The sequence below is a fragment of the Macaca fascicularis genome, chromosome X (assembly GCF_037993035.2).
Source record: "Macaca fascicularis isolate 582-1 chromosome X, T2T-MFA8v1.1".
Classification (NCBI taxonomy): Eukaryota; Metazoa; Chordata; class Mammalia; order Primates; family Cercopithecidae; genus Macaca; species Macaca fascicularis.
In genome coordinates this window covers 41,597,776-41,620,949 of record NC_088395.1, presented here as the reverse complement: position 1 = coordinate 41,620,949, position 23,174 = coordinate 41,597,776, and the positions used below count along the sequence as shown (strand labels likewise).

At 38.9% G+C, this 23,174-nt stretch overlaps 1 protein-coding gene and 1 long non-coding RNA gene across 26 annotated transcripts in view; both read left to right on the top strand.

Annotated features, from left to right (window-relative positions):
• CASK (calcium/calmodulin dependent serine protein kinase) overlaps nt 1–23,174 on the top strand; it is a 413,308-nt gene that overhangs the window by 323,142 nt on the left and 66,992 nt on the right. For all 25 annotated transcript variants that reach the window (XM_005593339.5, XM_074030323.1, XM_005593338.5 and 22 more), the window contains 2 exons: nt 17,129–17,206; nt 19,730–19,810. In XM_005593339.5, the coding sequence (XP_005593396.1) occupies nt 17,129–17,206; nt 19,730–19,810 (159 nt within the window). The remainder of the gene's footprint in view (nt 1–17,128; nt 17,207–19,729; nt 19,811–23,174) is intronic.
• On the top strand, nt 10,350–11,161 carry LOC135969075 (uncharacterized). Its single transcript, XR_010584155.2, has 2 exons — nt 10,350–10,660; nt 10,979–11,161. It is a non-coding gene; the product is annotated as an uncharacterized lncRNA (long non-coding RNA).

Below are 23,174 nucleotides of genomic sequence, written 5' to 3'. Positions count from 1 at the left end.
CAGAATTAAGTTCCCAAGAAAAACTAAAGATTATCTAGGACTTTATTTTTTCTAGTCATGTTCTTAAAATAATAACAAGCTCAAAATTTGAAGAAGCGTTATTAGAATTTGTTTAGAGGAAACAAAACTGCCAAACTGAAACATTTACTTTAAAATGGAGAAGTACTGTGATTCTACTGAAAGGGAAATGCTTTCTGAAAGTTTTTGAATTTGAGTAAAACACATTTAGTTAAATCTGTAGTTAGAAACTGATACAGAAAACTCTAAATATTTGCTATCCAAGTAGTTCCAACCTGGCACACATACGCAGCTTCTCATTTTGTGGGAAGAGATACAGAGGCATGAGTAACTGCTTTGTCCAGCTTGTTGTAGTATGCCTGTATTTAAAAATTAAAAGCACTGGTGCTAAGATGATCTTCATATGAAATGTATAGATCAACTAGTAAAGTACAATTTGGCATTAGTTTGCTAGGACTGCCATAACAAAGTACCACAAGTTGCGTGGCTTAAAACAACAGAAATTGATTCTCTCATAGTTCTGGAGGCTGGAAAGTCCTTAATCAAGGAGTTGGCAGGGGCATGCTCCCTCCAAAGGATCCAGGGAAGAATCCTTCCTTGTCTCTTCCAGTTTCTGGTGGTTGCCTGCAATCCTTGGCATTCCTTGACTCATAGATGCATCATTCCAGTCTCTGCTTCCGTCATCACATGTCATTCTCTGTGCGTGTGTGTCTGTGTATTTACATGACCTTCTTAGAAGGACACCAGTCATTGGACACCCTAATCCAGTATGACATCTTCATAATTAATTACATCTCCAAAGACACTTATTTCCAAACAAGGTCACATTCTGCAGTTCTGGGTAAACATAAATTTTGAGTGAAGGACAATATTCAACCCAGTACAGCATGGAAAACTGATTTAACCCTGAATTAATTATTTACATGTGAGTGCAAATTACACAAATCTAATATAAAATAATGAAATGTTACCCTGTCATCCATTAATTATGCTTTCTTGGAAATTGGTGTGTTAAAGTGTTATTTATGTCTTGTAATGATACTTTGAATCAGAGTTGGAATTTGTATGTGATACATTGAAAGGTCAGTGGGTGGGTGAGTTTTTGATGGACTGAAAAACCACGTTTTTCAGATAAAAAGCGTTTCACAAATATTATTTGGTAGTAGTTTTCAGTCTTCTCAGTTTCTAGTATAAATTTTCCTATTAAAAGAATAACTATTTAGTTTGTAAATCACCAGTGTTACAAAGCATTGTTAAATGACACATCTCTCTGCCAAACTTTGACAACTAAGTTTTAAATATTAACTGGCCATCTGTCATACCTCTGAACAGCTGTTAGCATTTGTTACTCACTGCTGTTTCCATAGTAAATGCCCCACCTAATTAAGATTATTTTTGTGGGAAGTCTCAAAATTATGGTTTCTGAAAATATAATGGGTGATTAGATTAATATAGCAATTTATTGATGGATTTTTAAAATTGTAGTAGCAATTAATTTAGAAGTCTTTATAATATTAATTTATAAGTAGACTTTTATAATAGACTTAGTAACTTTTAAATATTTCATTAGCAATTAACTGATACTTGGAATCTTTCATATTTTGTATGGCCAACATCTTTATTATAATTTTTTACTGTTTAGGGAGAGTTAGCATTTTTCCCTCTGGCCTGGAGTTAGCCATGGAAAACTACAATTCTTGATTTACTATTTTGCTTTTTTGAGATGACATTAAATTAGTAGCCATATTTAGAAGAGCTTATTTTTAGAACTCAGAAGTTTCCTAAAGGAAAAAGGTGGAACTTCTACAATAATCTGGTGATAATGTTTTTGAGCAATTTGGGGTCTGAGAAGTAAGTTAAATACAATGTTAGGTTTGGATATTTGAAGAGATTGCCAATCAGGAAATGCCAAAACTAAGTTTCCCAAGAATGTGTAGTCCAGTCCATTTGCATTTAAATGTCTAGAATAGGCCGGGCGCGGTGGCTCAAGCCTGTAATCCCAGCACTTTGGGAGGCCGAGACGGGCGGATCACGAGGTCAGGAGATCGAGACCATCCTGGCGGACATGGTGAAACCCCGTCTCTACTAAAAATACAAAAAAAAACTAGCCGGGCGAGGTGGCGGGTGCCTGTAGTCCCAGCTACTCAGGAGGCTGAGGCAGGAGAATGGCGTGAACCCGGGAGGCAGAGCTTGCAGTGAGCCGAGATCTGGCCACTGCACTCCAGCCTGGGCGGCAGAGCGAGACTCCGTCTCAAAAAATAAAATAAAATAAAATAAAAAAATAAATGTCTAGAATAATAAAGCCTATCTGAGGACCTTCAGAGGATGAGCTACTAGTAATTTCTCAGGGCCCCATCCAGTCTCAAGAGTCAGCTTTGTCAATTATGAAACCAGCTGCATAGTGGGCCCCTGCCCAGTTGTGGTGGTCTTTGTGCTTGCCTCCTGGGGCTGTAGACTGAAGTGCATTGCTGCTCACTTTAAATTTGAGTGTCTCTCCACTGTTTTCTAACTGGATGGGCAAAACCTCCCGTATCTGTTTCCCTCCGTGTTTTGAAGTATTATTGTCAGTGTAAAAGTACTGCATGAAACAAATTACCTGAAAGCTAGAAATACCATATGTTGTGAATATTCTCAAAGTATTTTTTCTTCTTTCTTAACGTAAGTAAATGTCAATAAGCTTAGCAAAAAAAAAAAAAAAAAAAAAAAAAAAGCCACTAAGCATATGGTTCTTTGTTAAGCAGCAATAGAAAACTGATACAACCAGGAACAAGATGAGGATTGTCCACTCCCCACTTCTATTCACCATTGTCCCAGAGACTCTGGCCAGTGCAGTTAAGACAAGAAAAAGAAATTCAAGGCATAAAGATTGGAAAGGAAGAAGTAAAATCATCCTTTCCCAGAAATGTTATCTTGCATGTAGAAAATACTAAGGAATCCACAAAAATCTAATAGCATTGTAGGCAAGCTTAGCAAGGTCACAAGATACAAGATGAATATACACACGTTATCTAAATTTCTATATGTGAGCAAAAAATAACCCAAAAATAAAATTAAACAAATATTCACAATATTATAAAAAGAATAAAATAGGAATAAATCGAACAAATAATATAGGATTTGTATACTGAAAACTAAAAAAAAGCTGCGAAAGAAAGATCTAAATAAATGAACAGAAATATACTGTTGGAATGGAGGACTTAATATTGTTAAGATGGCGCTTTTCTCCACATTGATCTATAGATTCAGTGCAGTCCCTATCAACATCCCAGTAGGATTTCTTTGTAGAAGTCAACAAGGTGATCCTACAATTTATATGGAAATGCCAAAACAATTTTGTAAAAGAAAACAATTGGATAACTGATTTCAAAACTTCCTATAAGGCTACAATAATCAAAATAGTATGGTGTTGGCATAAGGATAGATATACAGATCACTGAAACAGAAAAGAGTCCAGAAATGAACCCTCATATTTATGGTCAATGTTTTTCCAACAAGACTGCCAATGCAATTACATGGAAAAGGGGATAGTCGTTTTTTTTTCAAATGATCCTGGAGCAGTTGGAGATCCATACGCAAAAAATGAACTTAGACCCTGTCTCATACCATACACAAAAGAAAATTGCCTCAAAATGGATCATAGATTCACTTTAAGAGCTTAAAACTATAAAACTTTTAAAAGAATATAGGGTAAATCTTCATTACCTTGGGTTAGGCAAAGAGTTCTTAGATGTGACACAAGGGAATTTGGGGGGATTAAGGAAATGTTCTAAAACTGGATGGAGATGGTGGTTGTACAAATACATGAATTTACTATCATCCCACTAGATTTCACAGGGCCATTACACTAAATTAAAATTTAGCTTTGTGGCTAAGAATTTACCACGGATTCAAAAATACTAAATATGGATTTTTCTCCCAAGAACTGTTTTATTAACCAGCGTGTAGTTGTGCCTTATGGAAGAAGTCCAAATTGTGTTTTTTGTTTGAAAATGTTATGAATTACATAATTTTATGTATTTTCAATATGGAAGACACCTCAGAGCAACTTATTTTAGTTCATTCCTTCTACATTCAAGTACATATTTGCCATTTCCAAAAATTCACAGCTTTTTGACACTTTTTTAACATCAATTTTTGGTCTTTTTTATTGTGGTAAAGTATATATAACATAAAATTTGCCACTTGAACCATGTTTAAGTGTACAGTTCAATGACATTAAGTATATTCACATTGTTATACATCCATCAGCACTATCCATCTCCAGAACTCTTTCATCTTCCCCAACTAAATGTCTGTACCCATTAAATACTAACTCCCATTCACCCCTCTCCTTAGTCCCTGGCAACCACCCTTCTACTTTCTGTCTCTATGAATTTGACTACTCTAAGTACCACGTATATAAGTGAAATCATCCAGTATTTGCCCTTTTGTGTCTGGCTTATTTCATTTAGCATGGTATCTTCAGGGTTCATCCATGTTGTAGCATGTGTTAGAATTTTCTTCCTTTTTAAGGCTGAGTAATATTCTATCGTGCGTGTATACCACATTTTGTTTGTCTACTCATCCAATATTGATGTTTTGTGGTTGATAATTATGTGCTAGGAAAAACCAAATTCTCAGAATAAGGCTGTCTAATAGTAGGGTATTCTGCCTCGTTCCATCTCCACACAATTACTCTTTCTAGGTTGCAAGTTAGGTCTTACGCTGTACATCTATGTGAAGGAATGTGTGATTTCCACTGAAAGTATTAATGACTACGGGAGTCTTTCCAGTTCCCTTATTTGTTCAGATAAATTACTTCTTAAAGCGAGGTTTCGAATTTACTCTAGAATACCAAGAATAATGAATCAGCTTGTCACCAGTACCAGTGTTACCCACTGAGTGCCATTCTCTTTTTATGACACCATGATCAACTTTACCAAAAGGCGAAGGAATTTGCAGAAAGCCTTCAAAGTACAACAAGCACTGATTCTTCTTTATGCTATTCTCAAGGAAAGGAGGGGTTTCCCCCTAGAAAGGAATGTGATATGCTCAGTTAAAGAATGTTCAATGGAGTGGCTTGCAGCATTCATAATCCAAGAACATAGCTGTTTTCTTCTCTTTGTGGCCCTTCAAACATTATCTCATAAAACTCTTCTGCCAGACTGCCTTTGTGTTATTCTCTTTAAATTTTTCATGACAGAAATTCATTTTTGCTACAGCTACACCAAGTACAAATGCTTGGTGTTTACCTATGCAAAATAAAAATGCTAGCAAAAGCCAAAAATAATTGAATAAAATATTATCTGACACACCTAATGTAATATAAATGTTATCTTTTAAAGCAGCACATTAATAATGGTATGTTCATTTAATGTAAATATCATTTAACTCTTGTAGTTGCTTAAGAAGAGCCAAGCTAGGAAATGTGATTTTAACACTTTAAAAAAATAGAAAGGAAATTAATATCACAGTGAAAATTTCTCATAGTTGGGCAAGCTCTTGTATCTGATACTAAAAAGTACCGTATTTCAGACTTTATTAAAACAAAATAAAATCTGCCTATATTATATCATGTAACTGGTTTTTTTTTCTCATGCTTTCTTTTGCTCAAGAATAGGCATTATGATTTGTGTTTTACAGGGCTTAATTTTAGAGTTATTTGCCCACTTGAAAAAGGCATAGAGAACAGTCAAGCTAGGTCATCTGAGGCAAGTGTTTTGAGTTTCTCAGAAATAGCTGCCACTGACCAGAAATCTGCCACACTGGCCTATGTTGTTAGGCCACCAAAGGCACAGTCTTCTTGGATTGAACTAGGAGGTCAAGCAAGTCTTAATTTCTTGAATTCAAAAATAAATCCCTGTAAGTGCAATGTTCTAATAAGATTAGAACAAAAGCAGCCCTGTATACAGACAAATAAAACCTAAACAAAACAAGGGCCTCCTTAGAGGTTCTTTTGCTGTCAAGATCCAAAGGATTTTTGCAGCTTTTTCAGGAAATCTTGTATTGGCCCAGATGTACTGATTTTTTAATTGCCTTTTTTGCTGACAGAAGAAAACGTTAATAATGGATTTAGAGCAGCATATTACTAGGCCAGCTGCACTCCTTCTTGCACCTTCAAGTAAGGATATATTCTCCGTCATGATTTTACTAAAACTTGATTTAAGCTAGCATTTCACTGCTAAGCTATTAAACTAAAGCTGGAACACCAAACTCAAGAGCATCCAGGAACATTCTTATTGGCCGCTAAATACAGTAAGCAGTTGTCCATTACACGTCCATCTTCAATTTGAGTTATGTAGTACAAACTGGGCCATGGTATTGGGAGCAGCCCTGAACCTTAGTCCAGGGAAAATCTAAATTCCAGGGTGGAACTCTTGCTCCTTGATTTCAGTGACTAGATTTAGGAATTTACACACTTTTTAAGATGAGAAACAAATTTAGTTTAAGATTTATGAAATCTTCAAAATGAATGAAATGAATCTTCAAATGAATTACCTTCAAATAAATGGAGTTTGCTATCTCCATGCAGATAGTCATCTGTATGACTATTATTTGAGTGCTTGCAACTATTTAAAATAAATTAATTTTTAGAAATTTTGTAGAATATAAAATTTCAAGAAAAACAATTTTTGGTGCAGGTAGAAGAGGCATTCTTTGTACCTCAAAAAAGAAAAATGGCCTGAGTGATTTTGATTTCTTTTTGTAACTTGTAATATCCCAGTGGTACAAAATTGTGTTTAGATTTGTAAGAGACAGGTTATAGAAGTTCTTCCAGCCAGGTGTCGTGGCTCACGCCTGTAATCCTAACACTTTGGGAGGCCGAGGTGGGTGGATCACCTGAGGTCAGGAGTTCAAGACCAGCCTGTCCAACATGGTGAAACCCCATCTCTACTAAAAAAATAAAATAAAATAAAATACAAAAATTAGCCGGGAGTGGTGGTGCGTGCCTGTAATCCCATCTACTCAGGAGGCTAAGGCAGGAGAATCACTTGAACCCCGGAGGCAGAGGTTGCAGTAAGCCAAGATCGCGCCATCGCACTCCATCCTAGGTGACAGAGCGAGACTCTGTCTCAAAAAAAAAAAACAAAAAGAAAGAAAAAAAGTTCTTCCTAGTGTTTAATTGTAGCTCCTTAAGTTTTTGAAAATGGCATTTTAAATTTTGCAATGTTTCTTTCACGCTTACGTTGCCCATCATACAATCTTTAGGCCACTGCTAAATACACTGCTGTTCTCCAAGCTTGAACTACATCTTTAATGATGTGCAGCTTCGACCTTCCAGGCTCAGGCAATCCTCCCACCTCAGCCCCCCAAGTAGCTGGGTTTATAGGAGTGCACCACCACGCCTGGCTAATTTTTGTATTTTTTGTAGAGACAAGGTTTCCACATGTGGCCCAGACTGGTCTCAAACGCCTCTCCTCAAGCTATCTGCCCACCTCGGCCTCCCAAGGTGCTGGGATGACAGATGCAAGCCACTGCACCTGGCCTCAACAAGTTTATATGTAAACTTGAGCAAGAAAAATAGATTTTTAGATCTTACAAAGTTTTCTGTGGTCTCCAACTTCAGAAAATCAGTTCCAGTACAGTAATTGAATATCAGTTCCCTGTGTTTCAATATTAAATCAGCTTTCCCTAATATTTTGCTGGATTTCAAATGTATATGAGAAAATACCTGTTATGTATTGATGGCTGATCTGCTCAGTTCACTGAAAAGATGTGACATTGGAACTTTGTTCCTATTTATCCACATAATTCACAGAAACTGTGAAGAAAGTTCTTAATAAGATAGTCTGTGTTTCCAGAACAAGTTATTTCAGTGTTCATTATTGCTACACAGTGTAATTCTGTGCACACTGTTATTATCTGTTTTATTAGGATCATCACAGACACATGCATTAAATACTTTGCAGCTAAATATTTGACTCTTGCAAACTTTAATTCTTTTCCAGCAGGAAACTTCTTCAGTATCTATAAGTGATAAGATGATGGTTGCTAGTGAACATCAGTGTTCTTTGCAACCCTACGAGCCTATGCCTACAGTATAGTTGCAAAAGTTATAAACTTGTCCAAACCAATATACATTCTGGTCCTTAGATTTGGTTTTCTCTGTGCAAAAAAATGTTAGTGGGACATACAACTCAATGATAATTTTTTTTTTTTTTTTTGAGACGGAGTCTCGCTCTGTCGCCCAGGCTGGGGTGCAATGGCCGGATCTCAGCTCACTGCAAGCTCCGCCTCCTGGGTTTATGCCATTCTCCTGCCTCAGCCTCCCGAGTAGCTGGGACTACAGGCGCCTGCCACCTCACCCAGCTAGTTTTTTGTATTTTTTAGTAGAGACGGGGTTTCACTGTGTTAGCCAGGATGGTCTCGATCTCCTGACCTCGTGATCCGCCTGCCTCAGCCTCCCAAAGTGCTGGGATTACAGAATGATAATTATTTTATAGCTTCTTACCATGCATTCCATTTTAAATGTTGATCTTGATAAATACTGCACATACACTATGAGCCAAACAAAGGTTTCTATTTGAGAACTAAGAAATCAGAAGATAATGTGATATCATGGAGTATGATAAAAAATGAAACTTGATTTAGTGCTTTGAATGTAAATAAAAGGTGACATATTAACCGATTTCATCATTCTTATGTTTGAAAGTACAGTCTCAGGAGATTTGAATTAATATCACCACCAAGTTTATTCTGCTTCATTTGAAACAACCCATGTCAAATGTAGAATGTGGTCTCTTTACGGAACTGTGGCGACACTTCCTAAGACAGAAAGATGAATGAAGCGTGTCAGTGTAGCTATGTGTGGTCATATCTGACTCAGTGCCAGAGATTTGCAGAGAGCAGGCCTATCTGTGAGTGAGACAATATGAGACAGTCTGTTTCCCTTGCAGCTGTTCACATTTCCTTGTTTTGCCCTGGTGTTGTATGTGCGTGTTTTTTTGTTTGTTTGTTTGTTTGTTTTAATAAAAAGTGCTGAATTTGCGTAATGGTAATTTCATTAGAAAAAGAGAGTAAACAGGCTGGGCGCAGTGGCTCAGGCCTGTAATCCCAGCACTTTGGGAGGCCAAGACAGGTGGATCATGAGGTCAGGAGATCGAGACCATCCTGCCTAACACGGCGAAACTCCGTCTTTACTAAAAATACGAAAAAAAAATTAGCCAGGCCTGGTGGTGGGCGCCTGTAGTCCCAGCTACTCAGGAGGCTGAGGCAGGAGAATGGCATGAACCCATGAGGTGGAGGTTGCAGTGAGCCGAGATCACGCCACTGCACTCCAGCCTGGGTGACAGAGCGAGACTCTGTCTCAAAAAAAAACAGAAAAAGAAAAGAAAAAGAGAGTAAACAGTAACAGATTCATTCTTGTTTTCCCTCTGGGGATAATTTAATAACATTCTTCCTTCTCTCTTCCTCCCCCTTCACACCTCAGCTTTACAAATATACCTGATATCTTCAAATTTCAGGAAAGCAAATAGCAAGAGGAAATAATTTCATTTTGTCATTCCAATATACCTTGAATTTAAGCTTCTAGAGCAGGCATTCACAAACTATGACTCTTGGGCCAAATCCAGCTGGCCACCTGTTTTTTGTAAATAAAGTTTTATTGGAACACAGCCATGCTCATTCATTTATGGATTATTAACAGCCGCCCTCACACAACACAACAGGGTTTAGTGACTGTGACAGAGACCATATGGCCTGCAAAGCCTAAAATATTTCCTATCTTGCCAGGATAGGATTAGGATCCTGACATTCTATTTTTTTCTTTTTTTTTTTCTTGAGACAGAGTCTCTCTCTGTTGCCCAGGCTAGAGTCCAATGGCGTGATCTCGGCTCACTGCAACCTCCGCCTCTCGGGTTTAAGCGATCCTCTCGCCTCAGCTACCCTAGTAGCTGGGACTACAGGCGTGCACCACCACACCCAGCTAATTTTTGTATTTTTAGTAGAGAGGGGTTTTGTCATGTTGGCCAGGCTAGTCTCGAACTCCTCACCTCAGGTGAGAATCCTGACATTCTTTAACATGGCAAGGCTTGTAATTGATTAGCTAATAGTTTTCAAATCATATTGAGTATATTTTTTCCCTGCAGCCTATAAATAGAATTTTATACAGCTTTTTTCCCAAGTATTTGCCAAAGCCCTCTCCCTGGCACAAGGCACTGTGTATTACCGAATTCTAGTAACAAGCTGAGGAGATCTGGATGAGAGAAAGGACAGCATATCAGCAGGGCAGGGTCAGGTCCCTGCTACTCTGGCTGTATGACCCTGACCATGACACTTCACCTGACTGGAACTCAGCTTTTGACTTTTTAAAATGGAGGAGTTGAATCATGTTGACACCTAAGGTCTCCCCCTTTTTTTTTTTTTTTTTTTTTTTTGTACCCCAAACAGAGTCTCATTCTGTCACCCAGGCTGGAGTGCAGTGGCACAATCACAGTTCACTCATCCTGGGCTCAGGGAATCCACCCACCTCCCCCTCTTGAGTAGCTGGAACTACAGGCAGTCACCACCACACCCAGCAAAGTTTTTTATTTTTTGTAGAGGCAGAGTCTCATTATCTTGCCGAGGTTGGTGTTGAATTCCTGGGCTTAAGTGATCTTCCTACCTCGTATGGCCTCCCCAAGTGCCAGGATTACAGGCATGAACCACCACATCTAGCCCTAAGGTCTCTTTTTTTTTTTTTTTTTTTTTTTTTGGAGACGGAGTCTCGCTCTGTAGCCCAGGCTGGAGTGCAGTGGCCGGATCTCAGCTCACTGCAAGCTCCGCCTCCCGGGTTCACGCCATTCTCCGGCCTCAGCCTCCCGAGTAGCTGGGACTACAGGCGCTGCCGCCTCGCCCGGCTATTTTTTGTATTTCTTAGTAGAGACGGGGTTTCACCGTGTTAGCCAGGATGGTCTCGATCTCCTGACCTCGTGATCCGCCCATCTCGGCCTCCCAAAGTGCTGGGATTACAGGCTTGAGCCACCGCGCCCGGCCACCTAAGGTCTCTTTTACCTTGAAAATTGTATAAAGTAAGTCAGACTTGAAAGATATAAAAGAATTAAATATAGTCAAAACATATTTCTTAATTTTGAGGGAAAGTTTTTAACTGCACATGCAGGATCGAAGAGAAATAATATCTGGTTCCTAAAGAAACAAGCTGAAATAAATACTCCTGATGTGTTTATTTTGTTATTCTGAATTTTAAAAAAATCTGCTTACAATTTCTATGTACTAGTCCAAATATAATACTTATTTTTTCTAGAGGAAGCATTTCTTAAACACTGCTGTGTACTCAGCCTCATGCTAGGGGCTGTTACCTAATGTCAGAGAACCCGAGTCTGGTCGTGGGAAAGAAAAAGAACCACTTAAACAGCATGTTCTATAATAATGTACCTCAGACATTCAGTTCCCTCTTGGCTGTTGATGCCCTTGGGGTGGCAGACACCCCGGGGTTGGCTCTGTCCTGAGTTGCAGACGTGTGGTTTCTGCATCGCCAGTATACTCAGCACCTGGTCTCAGAAACATGTTCTCGTCGCCTGACCCCAGGGGTTACCACATAGCTTTTTACTTCTGAGTCCTCTTGTCCTCCTGGGCAGGGCTGCATCCAGATGGCTCCAGCCAGGCTGCCTTTTTCAGTGTCTCCTTGACTCATGGGAAACACACATATGCTTAACTCAACATACACTACAAGCATGATCTGCCCCAGGTGGCCTCCAGCCATGAAAGAGGCAGGTACCAGTCTCTTTTTGCTTAGGACCCCAAATGCCACATGTCAAGCTGCCCCAAGGACTCTCTCACACACAGAGATCCTTCCTAGTGTACCAAAGTGGGCCTATAAGTTGCTACAACTCAGCAAGCATCCCTCCAGAGAATGAGATAGTGAGCTCTTCTGGCTGGTACCTCCAGTGTCTAATGTGTGGTTCTTTTGGGGCATCTACCAACCTTCACTTTGTATGAGGGAGGGTGCAATCCCCTCTCCTTTCTTCCCTAACAAGAATGAGAAGGAAATAATCAAATACTTGCTCTTCTTAGTCCTGTGACTCCTACAAATCCCAGACTCCTGCCTCTATAGGCAGAATGAGGGGTCCTGGGGTGAATGTGGAAGGGTCATTTTGACTGCCTTTCAGCAAGCCCTGGAGAAGTGGTCTAGCAGCTTCATAGCAGGTTCAGTGCCATTTACTTCTTCTTGGCCTTAGCTTTGGGCTTTAGTTGAAAGTCCAAGACTACTGGTAAGGTCCCAAGTAACATTTTATAGATTCTTTATATATGATGGAATGGGGGGTGGGTAAAGGGTAAGAAAGACAAGCTGCAGTCTTCCTTTGTTCTCAAAGTCCAGCTACCTCTCACTTGCCCCAGACCTTGGCAAAACTCTACCTAGATTTGAAATTTGAGTCCTGCATATCCTTGCAGGCAGCATATAGTATGCAGATGACCCATGAGAATGAGAAATCCAAAAGCACTATGTTTCTAACTACTGTTTTTAAACACTTTAATGTTACATCGCATTCGAACTTTTTTCCATTGATGACTTTATTTACCTGCTTTGCCATATTTCTCAAATGCTTTGTATATGCTATGGATATCACTAAAGTATTTTAAGTCTCTAAGACAAAAATATAGAAGTTGGTGGGGAGAAATGAAGGTTGACATATTATGCATATACATCAAGATAGTCTCCAACTTCGGGTTGCCCACTGAGATCATTGCCAGTTGATAATTGCTGGTGACCAAACTACTTACTCTCAGGTCTCCAAAGGGATGAATCCTTCATACATTTCTGGGCCTTTGGTTATGCAGATTTTTGGAATTTGTGAGCTCTTTGAAGACAGGAACTCTCATCTTTTTCATCTCTGTATCCCTAGTACGTAGAACCCCACATTTTAGTACATAGTAAGACTTCAATAAATACTGAGTGGATAGGTATGTGAATGAACCAACAAAGGGTCACTTCTCTCTGACAGTGACAAAATAAGCCCATTCCTCACTCCCTCCTGCTTCAGTTCTTGCTTGCCCTTTTGGTTGATGAACCGGCAGCTGAGATTCACAGTGTATTCTTTGCCACATGGACACCATCCTCTCTATCCTGTGGCTGGCTTGACAGGTGCAGTTTCTAGGACTTGAGAGCTGCAGTTTTTAGAAGAAGCAGAGCCCAATGCCCCCACCTCAGGTAGAAGCCCCATCTTTTAATTCCTTCCCATTGTATCTGCCTTTCATATTAAGCATCCCACCTCCCCTTCACTCCCCCCTGCCACTACTTCCACTGAACTTTAGGTGAATTTAATTTAATTTAGGTGATTCAACTGGATCAGACCAGACCAAATGTATGGAATAAAATTTGGTCTGAACATATTCCTTGGAGCAGTGCCTTAAAAGAGATTCCAGGCACTTGTGTGCCATCTATGAAGTTGTACGGATAGAACAGCAGTTCTCACTTGACCACTCTGTGCCTCATTTTTCTCATCTTAAAGTGGGGTAACCAACTGCATAGGATTGTTTGAAGTTAAATGAATGAGTATATGTTAAGAGCTTAGACTAGTAACGATCATCTAGTAAGTGCTCAGTAAAAGTAGTAATTACCATTGTTGCTATTAAGTAGTAGTACTATTAATACTCTCAAAAGTTAGCACTGGACATAAGATTTTCAAATACCTAAGGAGTTTATTAAAGCACAGATTTCTGGACCTCCTTCTTAAATTCTGATGTAGTAGGTCTGAAGGGGGGTCCAGGAATCTATGTTTCATAAGTACTACATCTGATTCTGCCACACATTCTTTTTTTTTTTTGAGACGGAGTCTCGCTCTGTCAACCAGACTGGAGTGCAGTGGCCAGATCTCAGCTCACTGCAAGCTCCGCCTCCTGGGTTTAAGCCATTCTCCTGCCTCAGCCTCCCGAGTAGCTGGGACTACAGGCGCCCGCCACCTCGCCCGGCTAGTTTTTTGTATTTTTTAGTAGAGACGGGGTTTCACCGTGTTAGCCAGGATGGTCTCGATCTCCTGACCTCGTGATCCGCCCGTCTCGGCCTCCCAAAGTGCTGGGATTACAGGCTTGAGCCACCGCGCCCGGCCCCTGCCACACATTCTTAAGAAATTACAGATATAAGACCTAAGCAACTGTATTTGACATAGTAAGACCAGGTCAAAAATTGTCTCCAATTTGGGGAGTTGTGGGATTATTTTTTCTTTGTGAGAAAAATTGATGTCCATTTATTAAATGTTTAAATAGAAACGAACCATAATCATAGTTGAAAATGTTGAAGATAATAGTCCTTGATCAAGAAAAAGGCAAAACTTAGTTTATCATGGAATTATACATTATAAAGTGATAGTGCTATCAACTTGTAAAGCCTCAAATTAAATTTGCTTTCTTTTCCTCAAACATGTTTGAGATTTTTTTTTATTTTAATTTTTTTCGAGACAAAGTCTTGCTCTGTCACGCAGGCTAGAGTGCAGTGATGCGATCATAGCTCACTGCAGCCTTGACCTTCTGAGCTGAAGCAATCCTCCTGCCTCAGCCTCCCGAGTAGCTGGGAATACAGGCATATGCCACCATGCCTGGCTAATTTTTGTATTTCTTTTGCAGAGACAGGGTTTTGCCATGCTGCCCGGGCTGTTCTCCAACTCCTGGGCTCAAGCAGTCTGCCTGCCTCAGCCTCCCAAAGTGCTGGGATTACAGGTGTGAGCCACTGCACCCAGCCGGGTTTGAGATTTTATAAAAATATTGTTATGTATTCACTTAGATTATTTAAACTTTCCTTGATAATTAATATTATGACACATCAGGTGATGACTAAATGTGTTTTTAAAGTGTTATGTATTTTTTTAATTGTGATAACAACACTTAACAGGAGCTCTACCCTCTCAACAAATTTTAAAGTGCACAATACAGTATTGTTGGCCGGGCACGGTGGCTCTAGCCTGTAATCCCAACACTTTGGGAGGCTGAGGCGGGCAGATCACAAGGTTAGGAGTTAGAGACCAGCCTGGCCAACATGGTGAAATGCCATCTCTACTTAAAATACAAAAAAATTAGCCGAGCATGGTGGCATGTGCCTGTAATCCCAGCTACTCAGGAGCCTGAGGCAGGAGAATCGCTTGAACCCAGGAGGCAGAGGCTGCAGTGAGCCGAGATTGAACCACTGCACTCCAGCCTGGGAGACAAAGCAAGACTCCATCTCAAGAAAAAAAAGAAAAAACAAAGTGCACAATACAGTATTGTTAATGATAGACACAATGTTGTACAGCAGATCACTAGAACGTACTCATCTTGCAAATGTAATGTAGTGTGTGTGTGTGTTTCATGGTTTCATAGTTTTTTTGGTTTTGCATTTTGTTTGGGTTTGGGTGGTGATTTTTTGTTGTTTTACTATTTTTATTGCATGCGTGCAGTGCAATTCATTTTTATAGGCTAGTCTGGAAACCTAATCACTATTTATAACATTATTTTTGTGGGAAAATATGATCCCAGTTACAACATTGACATTTCTTTAGAGATAGAAAGCATTCAGAAGATGGAGACTGCCCACATATATTTTACAGGAATTTGGGCAAACTTTAGTGGACCAGCCACAAATCACCAGTTCACTAAAATGTTAATATAATGTTTTAAATAGAGCAGCATTTTACTAGTCTACTTATACTATTTATTTAATCTCTGATTTAGTAGTGCTTTCTTAATTAATACATCATTTAAAAAATTGTCCCTGCTCTATCTTCACATTGCTTTTGTTAGGCATTTTTATGTATGATGTGGCCCAAATATTTACAAGTCATAAAAATTTATCTTGCATCAGTATAAACAAATCTGACTGTAATCTGAAGAATGTTTATAGTCAGTATTTCACTTCTCAACTAGCATTGGTGTACAGAGTAGGTGAAGAAAAAAAAAAAAGAACAAAACTGACAACAAAAATCCCCACCTATTTTAGAGAAGTTAGGAAATAGAAGTGTTCACACCAGCTGAGGTCATCTTTAACTTTTCACTTTTCAAAGCAGACTGTTGACTATGAAACATTTTATTTGAGGTAGAAATTAATATTTTAATTGTATTTCTAAACTACAGAGATTTTTCTCTAAAGAATTAAATGTATGTTCTTCAGAAAGCTGAACTTTGGATCATTTAGGTTTGTGGAATTTTAGAAATATATTTAGGTTTGTGGAATTTTAGAAATATATTTAGTTTCTTTTTTATTTTTTTGGAGACAGAGTCTTGCTCTGTTGCCCAGGCGGGAGTGTAATGGCGTGATCTCGGCTCACTGCAACCTCTACGCCTCAGGTTCAAATGATTCTCCTGCCTCAGCCTCCCAAGTAGTTGGAGTTACAGGCGCCCACCACCACGCCTGGCACATTTTTTTGTATTTTTAGTAGAGACGGGGTTTCGCCATGTTGATCAGGCTGGTCTCGAACTCCTGACCTCAGGTGATCCACCCACTTTGGCCTCCCAAAGTTCTGAGATTATAGGCATGAGCCATCGCGCCCGATGTATATTTACTCTCTTTTCAGTGTCTTCTCCACCCTGAAGTTGCAGAGTCAAAAGAAAAAAAGTTTATGTCCTTGACTTCCTGCTGAAAGATACCACTGATTCTGTTAATGAACAGCCCTAGTAAAACAACCATAAACCTTTGTGAGAACATTCCTTCCTAGAAGGAGTTGGGTTTGCCCTTTCCCAAGATTTAGGTTTCTGTGAAAATTCTTCCAGACGTGCCTTGGCCAGAAAGCATTCTTTCATTTTACTCCGTATAGACGTGCCTTGGCCAGAAAGCATTCTTTCATTTTACTCCGTATAGACGTGCCTTGGCCAGAAAGCATTCTTTCATTTCACTCCATATTCAGGCTATTGAAAATTCCTTCTGTCAGAGGAAACAAACTCTGTGATTGAGGAAATATTGACGAATTTAAAATGACAAGGAAATTGCCACATTGACAGAATTTTGGTCCATCTATTTAAAGGCGATTTTTTGAAAAGATATGCATGAGACTCATATTCTGACAAGTTTCACGGAACAATTCAGAGGTTATTACCAAGAGGATCCCACTGAAATCATCAGCCTGCCTTTTTAAAAGGAAAATATTGTTTAGTGAAATAATAAATACAAAGCTCTGAATTTTAGCAAAGAATTGTGAGTGTTTACTGGATTTCCTTCTTTGCTTTTTAGCTGTATGACAAAATAAACACAAAGTCTTCACCACAAATCAGGAATCCTCCAAGTGATGCAGTACAGAGAGCCAAAGAGGTAAGTGATGTATTTTATAGAAGTATTTGGCGTCATCATATTTGCTACCTTTATTGAAGACATTTCTGTTGTGCATTAAGAGGCAGTTTCCCTGGAGTCACAATTTGACTCATTATATTCAGATTTAGTATTTCTAAGTTTATTACTGAACATACAGAAAAGAAAAAAAGATCTCTGCAGCAATATTGCCTAGATTTCTAGTTCTGGTTCTGCAATGTAAACTTGAATACATTACCATCAATTTTACTTCTCTTTTTCTGTTTTTTAAAAAAGAAAGTTATTTTACAACACTTGGTGGAAATAGACATGCTATAAAAATTTGAGGTGCTTTTTGAAGGTGGTAATGTTTGAAAGTTAATTAAATTTCTGTAGCATTAAATATACTGAGTTTAAAGAAGTCATTTTTGTAAATTGTCAATGTATGTGGCTATATCTGTCACAAACTTTTAAAAACCTATTTATGATAGAAACACGACATTGCAGAAAGTTTGGAAAATAAAAATAGATCCATAATCTCATCACCCTAAGACAGTAGTTTCCATTTTTATATATCGTTTTCCAGTCACTCTCCATTTGCATATAAATTTTTTATAGTTGTAATCAAAATGTGTCTTTTTTTAACCTACCGTTATATAATAAGCATAGTTCCACGTTTCTACTTGATCTTTACAAATATAACTTCTAATGACTGTAATATTTTTCTTTGCTATTATTAAAGTATAACATATTAGCAATTCTCCCATTGTTAGACACATAGGTTTTTTTTTTCTTTTCATTTTTTGATCATGTCAGTCTTTGTGCAAATAAACATTTTTCTTTTAGAAAAATTATTTCTTATAAAGTGAAATTACTAAGTGAAAGACTATGAAGGACACAGTCCCTTCCCTACCAGATTTTAAACACAAAGTCTGTACTGGAACATGGTGTATGTTTACTGAGAAATGAGACCCAGGCAGTGGAGGCCGCCCGGCCTGCCCACTTGGTCAGGACTAGCTTGGAGGAATTGTCTCTGACTTCGCCCCCGAGGGCTCATAGAAGGAAATTAAGGTATCACTGATAGAGGCATGAATCACCACCTTGTCTTCACAATACGCGGATAGAAGCAGAGACTCTGGGGACAATTCTTTGGCTCAAATGGACAATGAAAACCTGCTGGTTTTCCCCTAGCCCTGCTTATGTGGAAATACCACACCTCTGTATTTAAAAATAAACTAGGAGAGGAGCAAGGACCCAGAGAGAGTGTGTGGTTTCGTCCTCTCATTTCACTAGTAGAAAAACTCAGAGCATAAAATACACCAAGGATAATTGGTTTATCATCTTGAAACAATATGAATTAACAGCATAACCAGCACTCTAATGAACAGGGTATTTGGATAAGAAAGTTCTGTCATTTTTGCTTGTTTGTTTTTTCTTCCCTGAGGCAGTAGTTGAATAGCACAGAACATTCTAGTTATGATGCTAAAATCTAAGGCTCGGGCCATGTGACCTCACAGCATCCCCTCCTGCCCCAGTAGGAAGCTTTTGTATGGTTTTCACAGGTTGAGGTGAGAGTCCTCCTGGATGAGTGGTGGTATGCTCCTGCCATCCAGTTGTGCTGAAGCAATCCTTGATTGGCTTGATGGTTGGAATTCAGTTGAGTGTAATGCAAACCTCTCTGAATCCAGCCGTCTGCAGTTAGAATAGCAGCAGGTGTTTACTCAGAAAAAGAACAGAGGCTTTTTCATGGGTTCGTGTCCCATAAATAAACAGGTAAACTCCATCCTGGTGGTAAAGGAGAACTTTTGAAAACAATTTTATTTGAACATAACCATTTTTACCTGTGCAGAAAAATGTTAATAACTAATTAGTGAAGAAAATTTGAGTGGAAAGAAAAAATAAGGCTTTAAAAAATTGTTCTTTTAGGCTCCCTGGCATTTAACCCTAAGAGCCATTAGCAGAGGCATGGCTTTCTCTATATGGGCAGATGACTATGGGGAATAACATTGATCTGGCAGGCATTTTTGCATTTTCTACATTACTTAAAGAAAAATTACTTGTGTATTCTTAATTAAGTAGTCTAATTAATTAGTACTGTTCTCGAAATCATTTTTATTTGTGCCAGTGTCATTTTGACATTTCTAAAGGGAACTGGCAGTGCTGTTAATATAAAAGAAAACTTCTTATTAACTTTTTGTCCATATTGATTTTTATGGTGAGTTTGGAAAAAGATATTCAGAGATATTCTTCCGTTAAGTTTCATAAATCCGTAATAAATATATGTTGCAGGCTTGTCATTTTGTTTTGTATTTTTCAATAACTTTTTAGGTTATAGTTGACAGACTATTAGAACAATTTGCTTCATTTTTATTACCATCAATACTGTTCTTCTATGTATTAATAACATTTGAATAAAATGAAAAGTTTTTCAAAATAATTGTTTTGCCTGCCATAAAAATCCATTCATAATTTTTAACTTAAAAGAATTTAACATTATGTAAATCTTGTATCATGTTTGTACTATTACATATCTTGTTTATTTTTCAGGTATTGGAAGAAATTTCATGTTATCCTGAGAATAACGACGCAAAGGAACTAAAGCGTATTTTAACACAACCTCATTTCATGGTAAGTAATAATTAAACTTCCATAGAACTGAAACCTCACTTTCAAAAGAAGTTTTTAAACTACCCTCATAAAATGTAGCCAGCTTCATCTCATGCATTTTTATCCATATCATATGAGACTACTAAGATTACAATACCAGGTAATACCAAATATTTTAAGATTCTTTTGTTTACTGTGTGTCACAACCATAAAGATACTCTTGGTGAAGTGGCTTTTCAGGGACTATACTCATCAGACAAGGGATTTTCTTTCTTATGGGATAGTCCTTTAGTCACTGGAACTGTTTATGTTACTTAAACCACAAAGAACTAAAATTAGAGACAGTTTTCAATAATAAAGAATTGTCTGAATCCAGTTGATATATGGGAAGAATTACATCTCTTTTGACAATGCAAAACTGCTGTACTTTCTTGGTTCATTTCTACTATATGGAAAATGGGGATAACACCTGTATTTAGCCAAATATAAAGCTAAACAACTAAACAAAGCTCAAAATAGATAAGATACTTTTCTGTGGAAAAAGGTCCATGCTTATCTACCTAACTGCAATACAAAAACACAATTACAGATGGAAATTCATGTTGAATATACCATTTTAAAAGCATTAACCACATCAGTTTATGTGGGAAAATATGTGAAAAGTGGAAAATTTACCTCACTGCCCTTTGGGAGAAAATCTGACTTAAAAGCCTTGTTCTTATTACTACTATTGCAGATGATACTTTGAATTTTTATTTATGTATTTACTTTTGAGATAGAGTCTCACCCTGTCACCCAGGGTGAAGTGCAGTGGTGCGATCTCAGCTCACTGCAGTCTCTGCCTCCCAGGTTCAAGCAGTTCTCCTGCCTAAGCCTCCCGAGTAGCTCAGATTGCAGGCATGCACCACGACACCTGGATAATTGTTGTATTTTTAGTAGAGACGGGGTTTTACCATGTTGGCCAGGTTGGTCTAGAGCTCCTGACCTTACCTCCAACCTCAGCCTCCCAAAGTTCTGGGATTACAGGCATGAGCCACCATGCCTGGCCACAGGTGACACTTCTAAAATAATAGTAACAGTATAATATATGTATCAAAGCAATTGCCTGTGAGTTATTATATATATGCTGTTTTATGATAGTGTTTCTAAACCTTTAACCAAGTTATTGAAATAATTTTTTTTTTCCTCAAAGTAACTACCTGGAAAGAAGCAATTACCATATTCATCCTTCCTAACTCTCCCACCCAAGCATTAAATGCTGAATTCAAGTATAATCCCAGAGAGTATTTGACTTTATCCTATGATAACAGCACTGTCCAATGAATTACCATTAGGATACAGGTTCTAATGCCTGTAGATGAGTGCATTTTTACAACCTAGGTGCATAAACACAGAACTTCGTTCAAATCTCACCTCTGTTGTCAAGATCTCTTGTAACCTCTCTACACTTCTCTTGGACTTTCTCTTCTCTAACTGTTTTCCACTTGTTTGTATTCACCTGCATAACATTCTAATGCTTTCTGGCCTGCCAGAGCAGGTCCCTTCCTGGTGAATGAGCCAGGGCAATTTTTTTTTGTCCTTCCATATCCCGGCCCAATTTTGTTGTTCTCATTGAGCTTATGATCTCATTTAGTCATTGTGATTATCTCTATTTCACAGAGCAGGAGAATGAAGAAACTATATGCTTTGTTAATAATCCTCAAATTTGATGAATCACAGTAAAATATCTGCAGTAAAATTACCGTTAATATTATCTTGTTCACTGTTCCATGCATATGTGCTGTGTTTCCCCAGATTATAATTCATTCCCTTTTAAACAGCAAGTCTTCTATAGTAGGGGTCTGCAACCCCTGGGCCACTACCAGTACCCATCCGTGGCCTGTTAGGAACCAGGCCGCACAACAGGAGGTGAGCAGCAGGCCAGCAAGCATTACCACCTGTGTCCCCCTCCTGTCAGATCAGCCTAGGCATTAGATTCTCATAGAAGCGGGAACCCTATAGTGAACTGTGCATGCGAGGGATCTAGGTCGCATACTCCTTATGAGAATCTAATGCCTGATGATCTGAGGTAGAACAGTTTCATCCCAAAACCATCCCCTGACCTCTGTCCCCCACCCCCACCCACCCTGCCACCATCTGTGGAAAAATTATCTTCCACAAAATGGGTCCCTGGTGCCAAAAAGGTTGGGGACCACTGTTCTATAGTATAAAAGTGGTTAAAGCTGTGAATTCAGATGACCTGGGGTTGAACTCCATCCTTGCCACCCTAACTTTATGAACTCTGACTCGTGGAGTCAGAATAAGAATTAAATAGCTGATATATCTACTGTGCGTAGCACAATGCTTGACATATGCTTAATGCCTAATAGATGTTATCTAATACCTATTATTAGTTGCTCCATAGTATCTATCATTTATAGGGCACATAGTAAGTTATCAGTAAAACCTTGAATGGATTAGGAACCTGCCCATTTTCAGATAGGTTAGCCTGTCCTTGGCTAACTGCTCTGTGCAGTGTTCCATAGCTAGAAACAGATATATAATAAATTTTGGACCAGGCACAGTGGCTTATGCCTGTAATCCCAGCATTTTGGAAGGCCAAGGCAGGAGGACTGCTTGAACCCAAGAGTTAAAGACCAGCCTGGGTAACATAGGGAGACCCTATCTCTACAAAAAATTAAAAATAAACTAGCCAGACATGGTGGCACATGCCTGTAGTCCCAGCTACTTAGGAGGCTGAGGTGGGAGGATCACATGAGCCTGGGAGGTCAGGGCTGAAGTGAGCCATGGTGGCACCACTGCACTTCAGCCTGGGCAACAGAGCGAGACCCTGTCTCAAAAAATAAAAAATAAAAAATGTCAGGCACTGTGACTCATGCTTATAATCCCAGCACTTTGGGAGGCTGAGGAATGAAAGTCATTTGAGGTCAGGAGTTCGAGACCAGCCTGGCCAACATGGTAAAACCTGTCTCTACTAAAAATACAAAAATTAGCCAGGCATGGTGGCGGGCGCCTGTAGTCCCAGCGACTCAGGAGGCTGAGGCAGGAGAATCTCTTGAACGCAGGAGGCAGAGATTGCGGTGAACTGGGATTGCACCACTGCACTCCAGCCTGGGAGACAGAGTGAGACTCCATCTAAATAAAAAGTAAAAATAAATAAAAGCCTTCCAGGCCATTGTAGGGAGTCTACAGTTTTCTCCTGATTGCATTGAGATGACACTAAGTGATGGCACACAGGAAAATACCTGATCTGTGCTTTGCTGGAGCTGATGTGTAGAGAACGGACTGTAGCGGGGATAAGTGTTTAGGGAGACCAATCGGAAGGCTGTTGTGAGAGGTGATAGAGGCTTGGAGAAAGGTGAGGATGGTAGAACATGGGCAGATG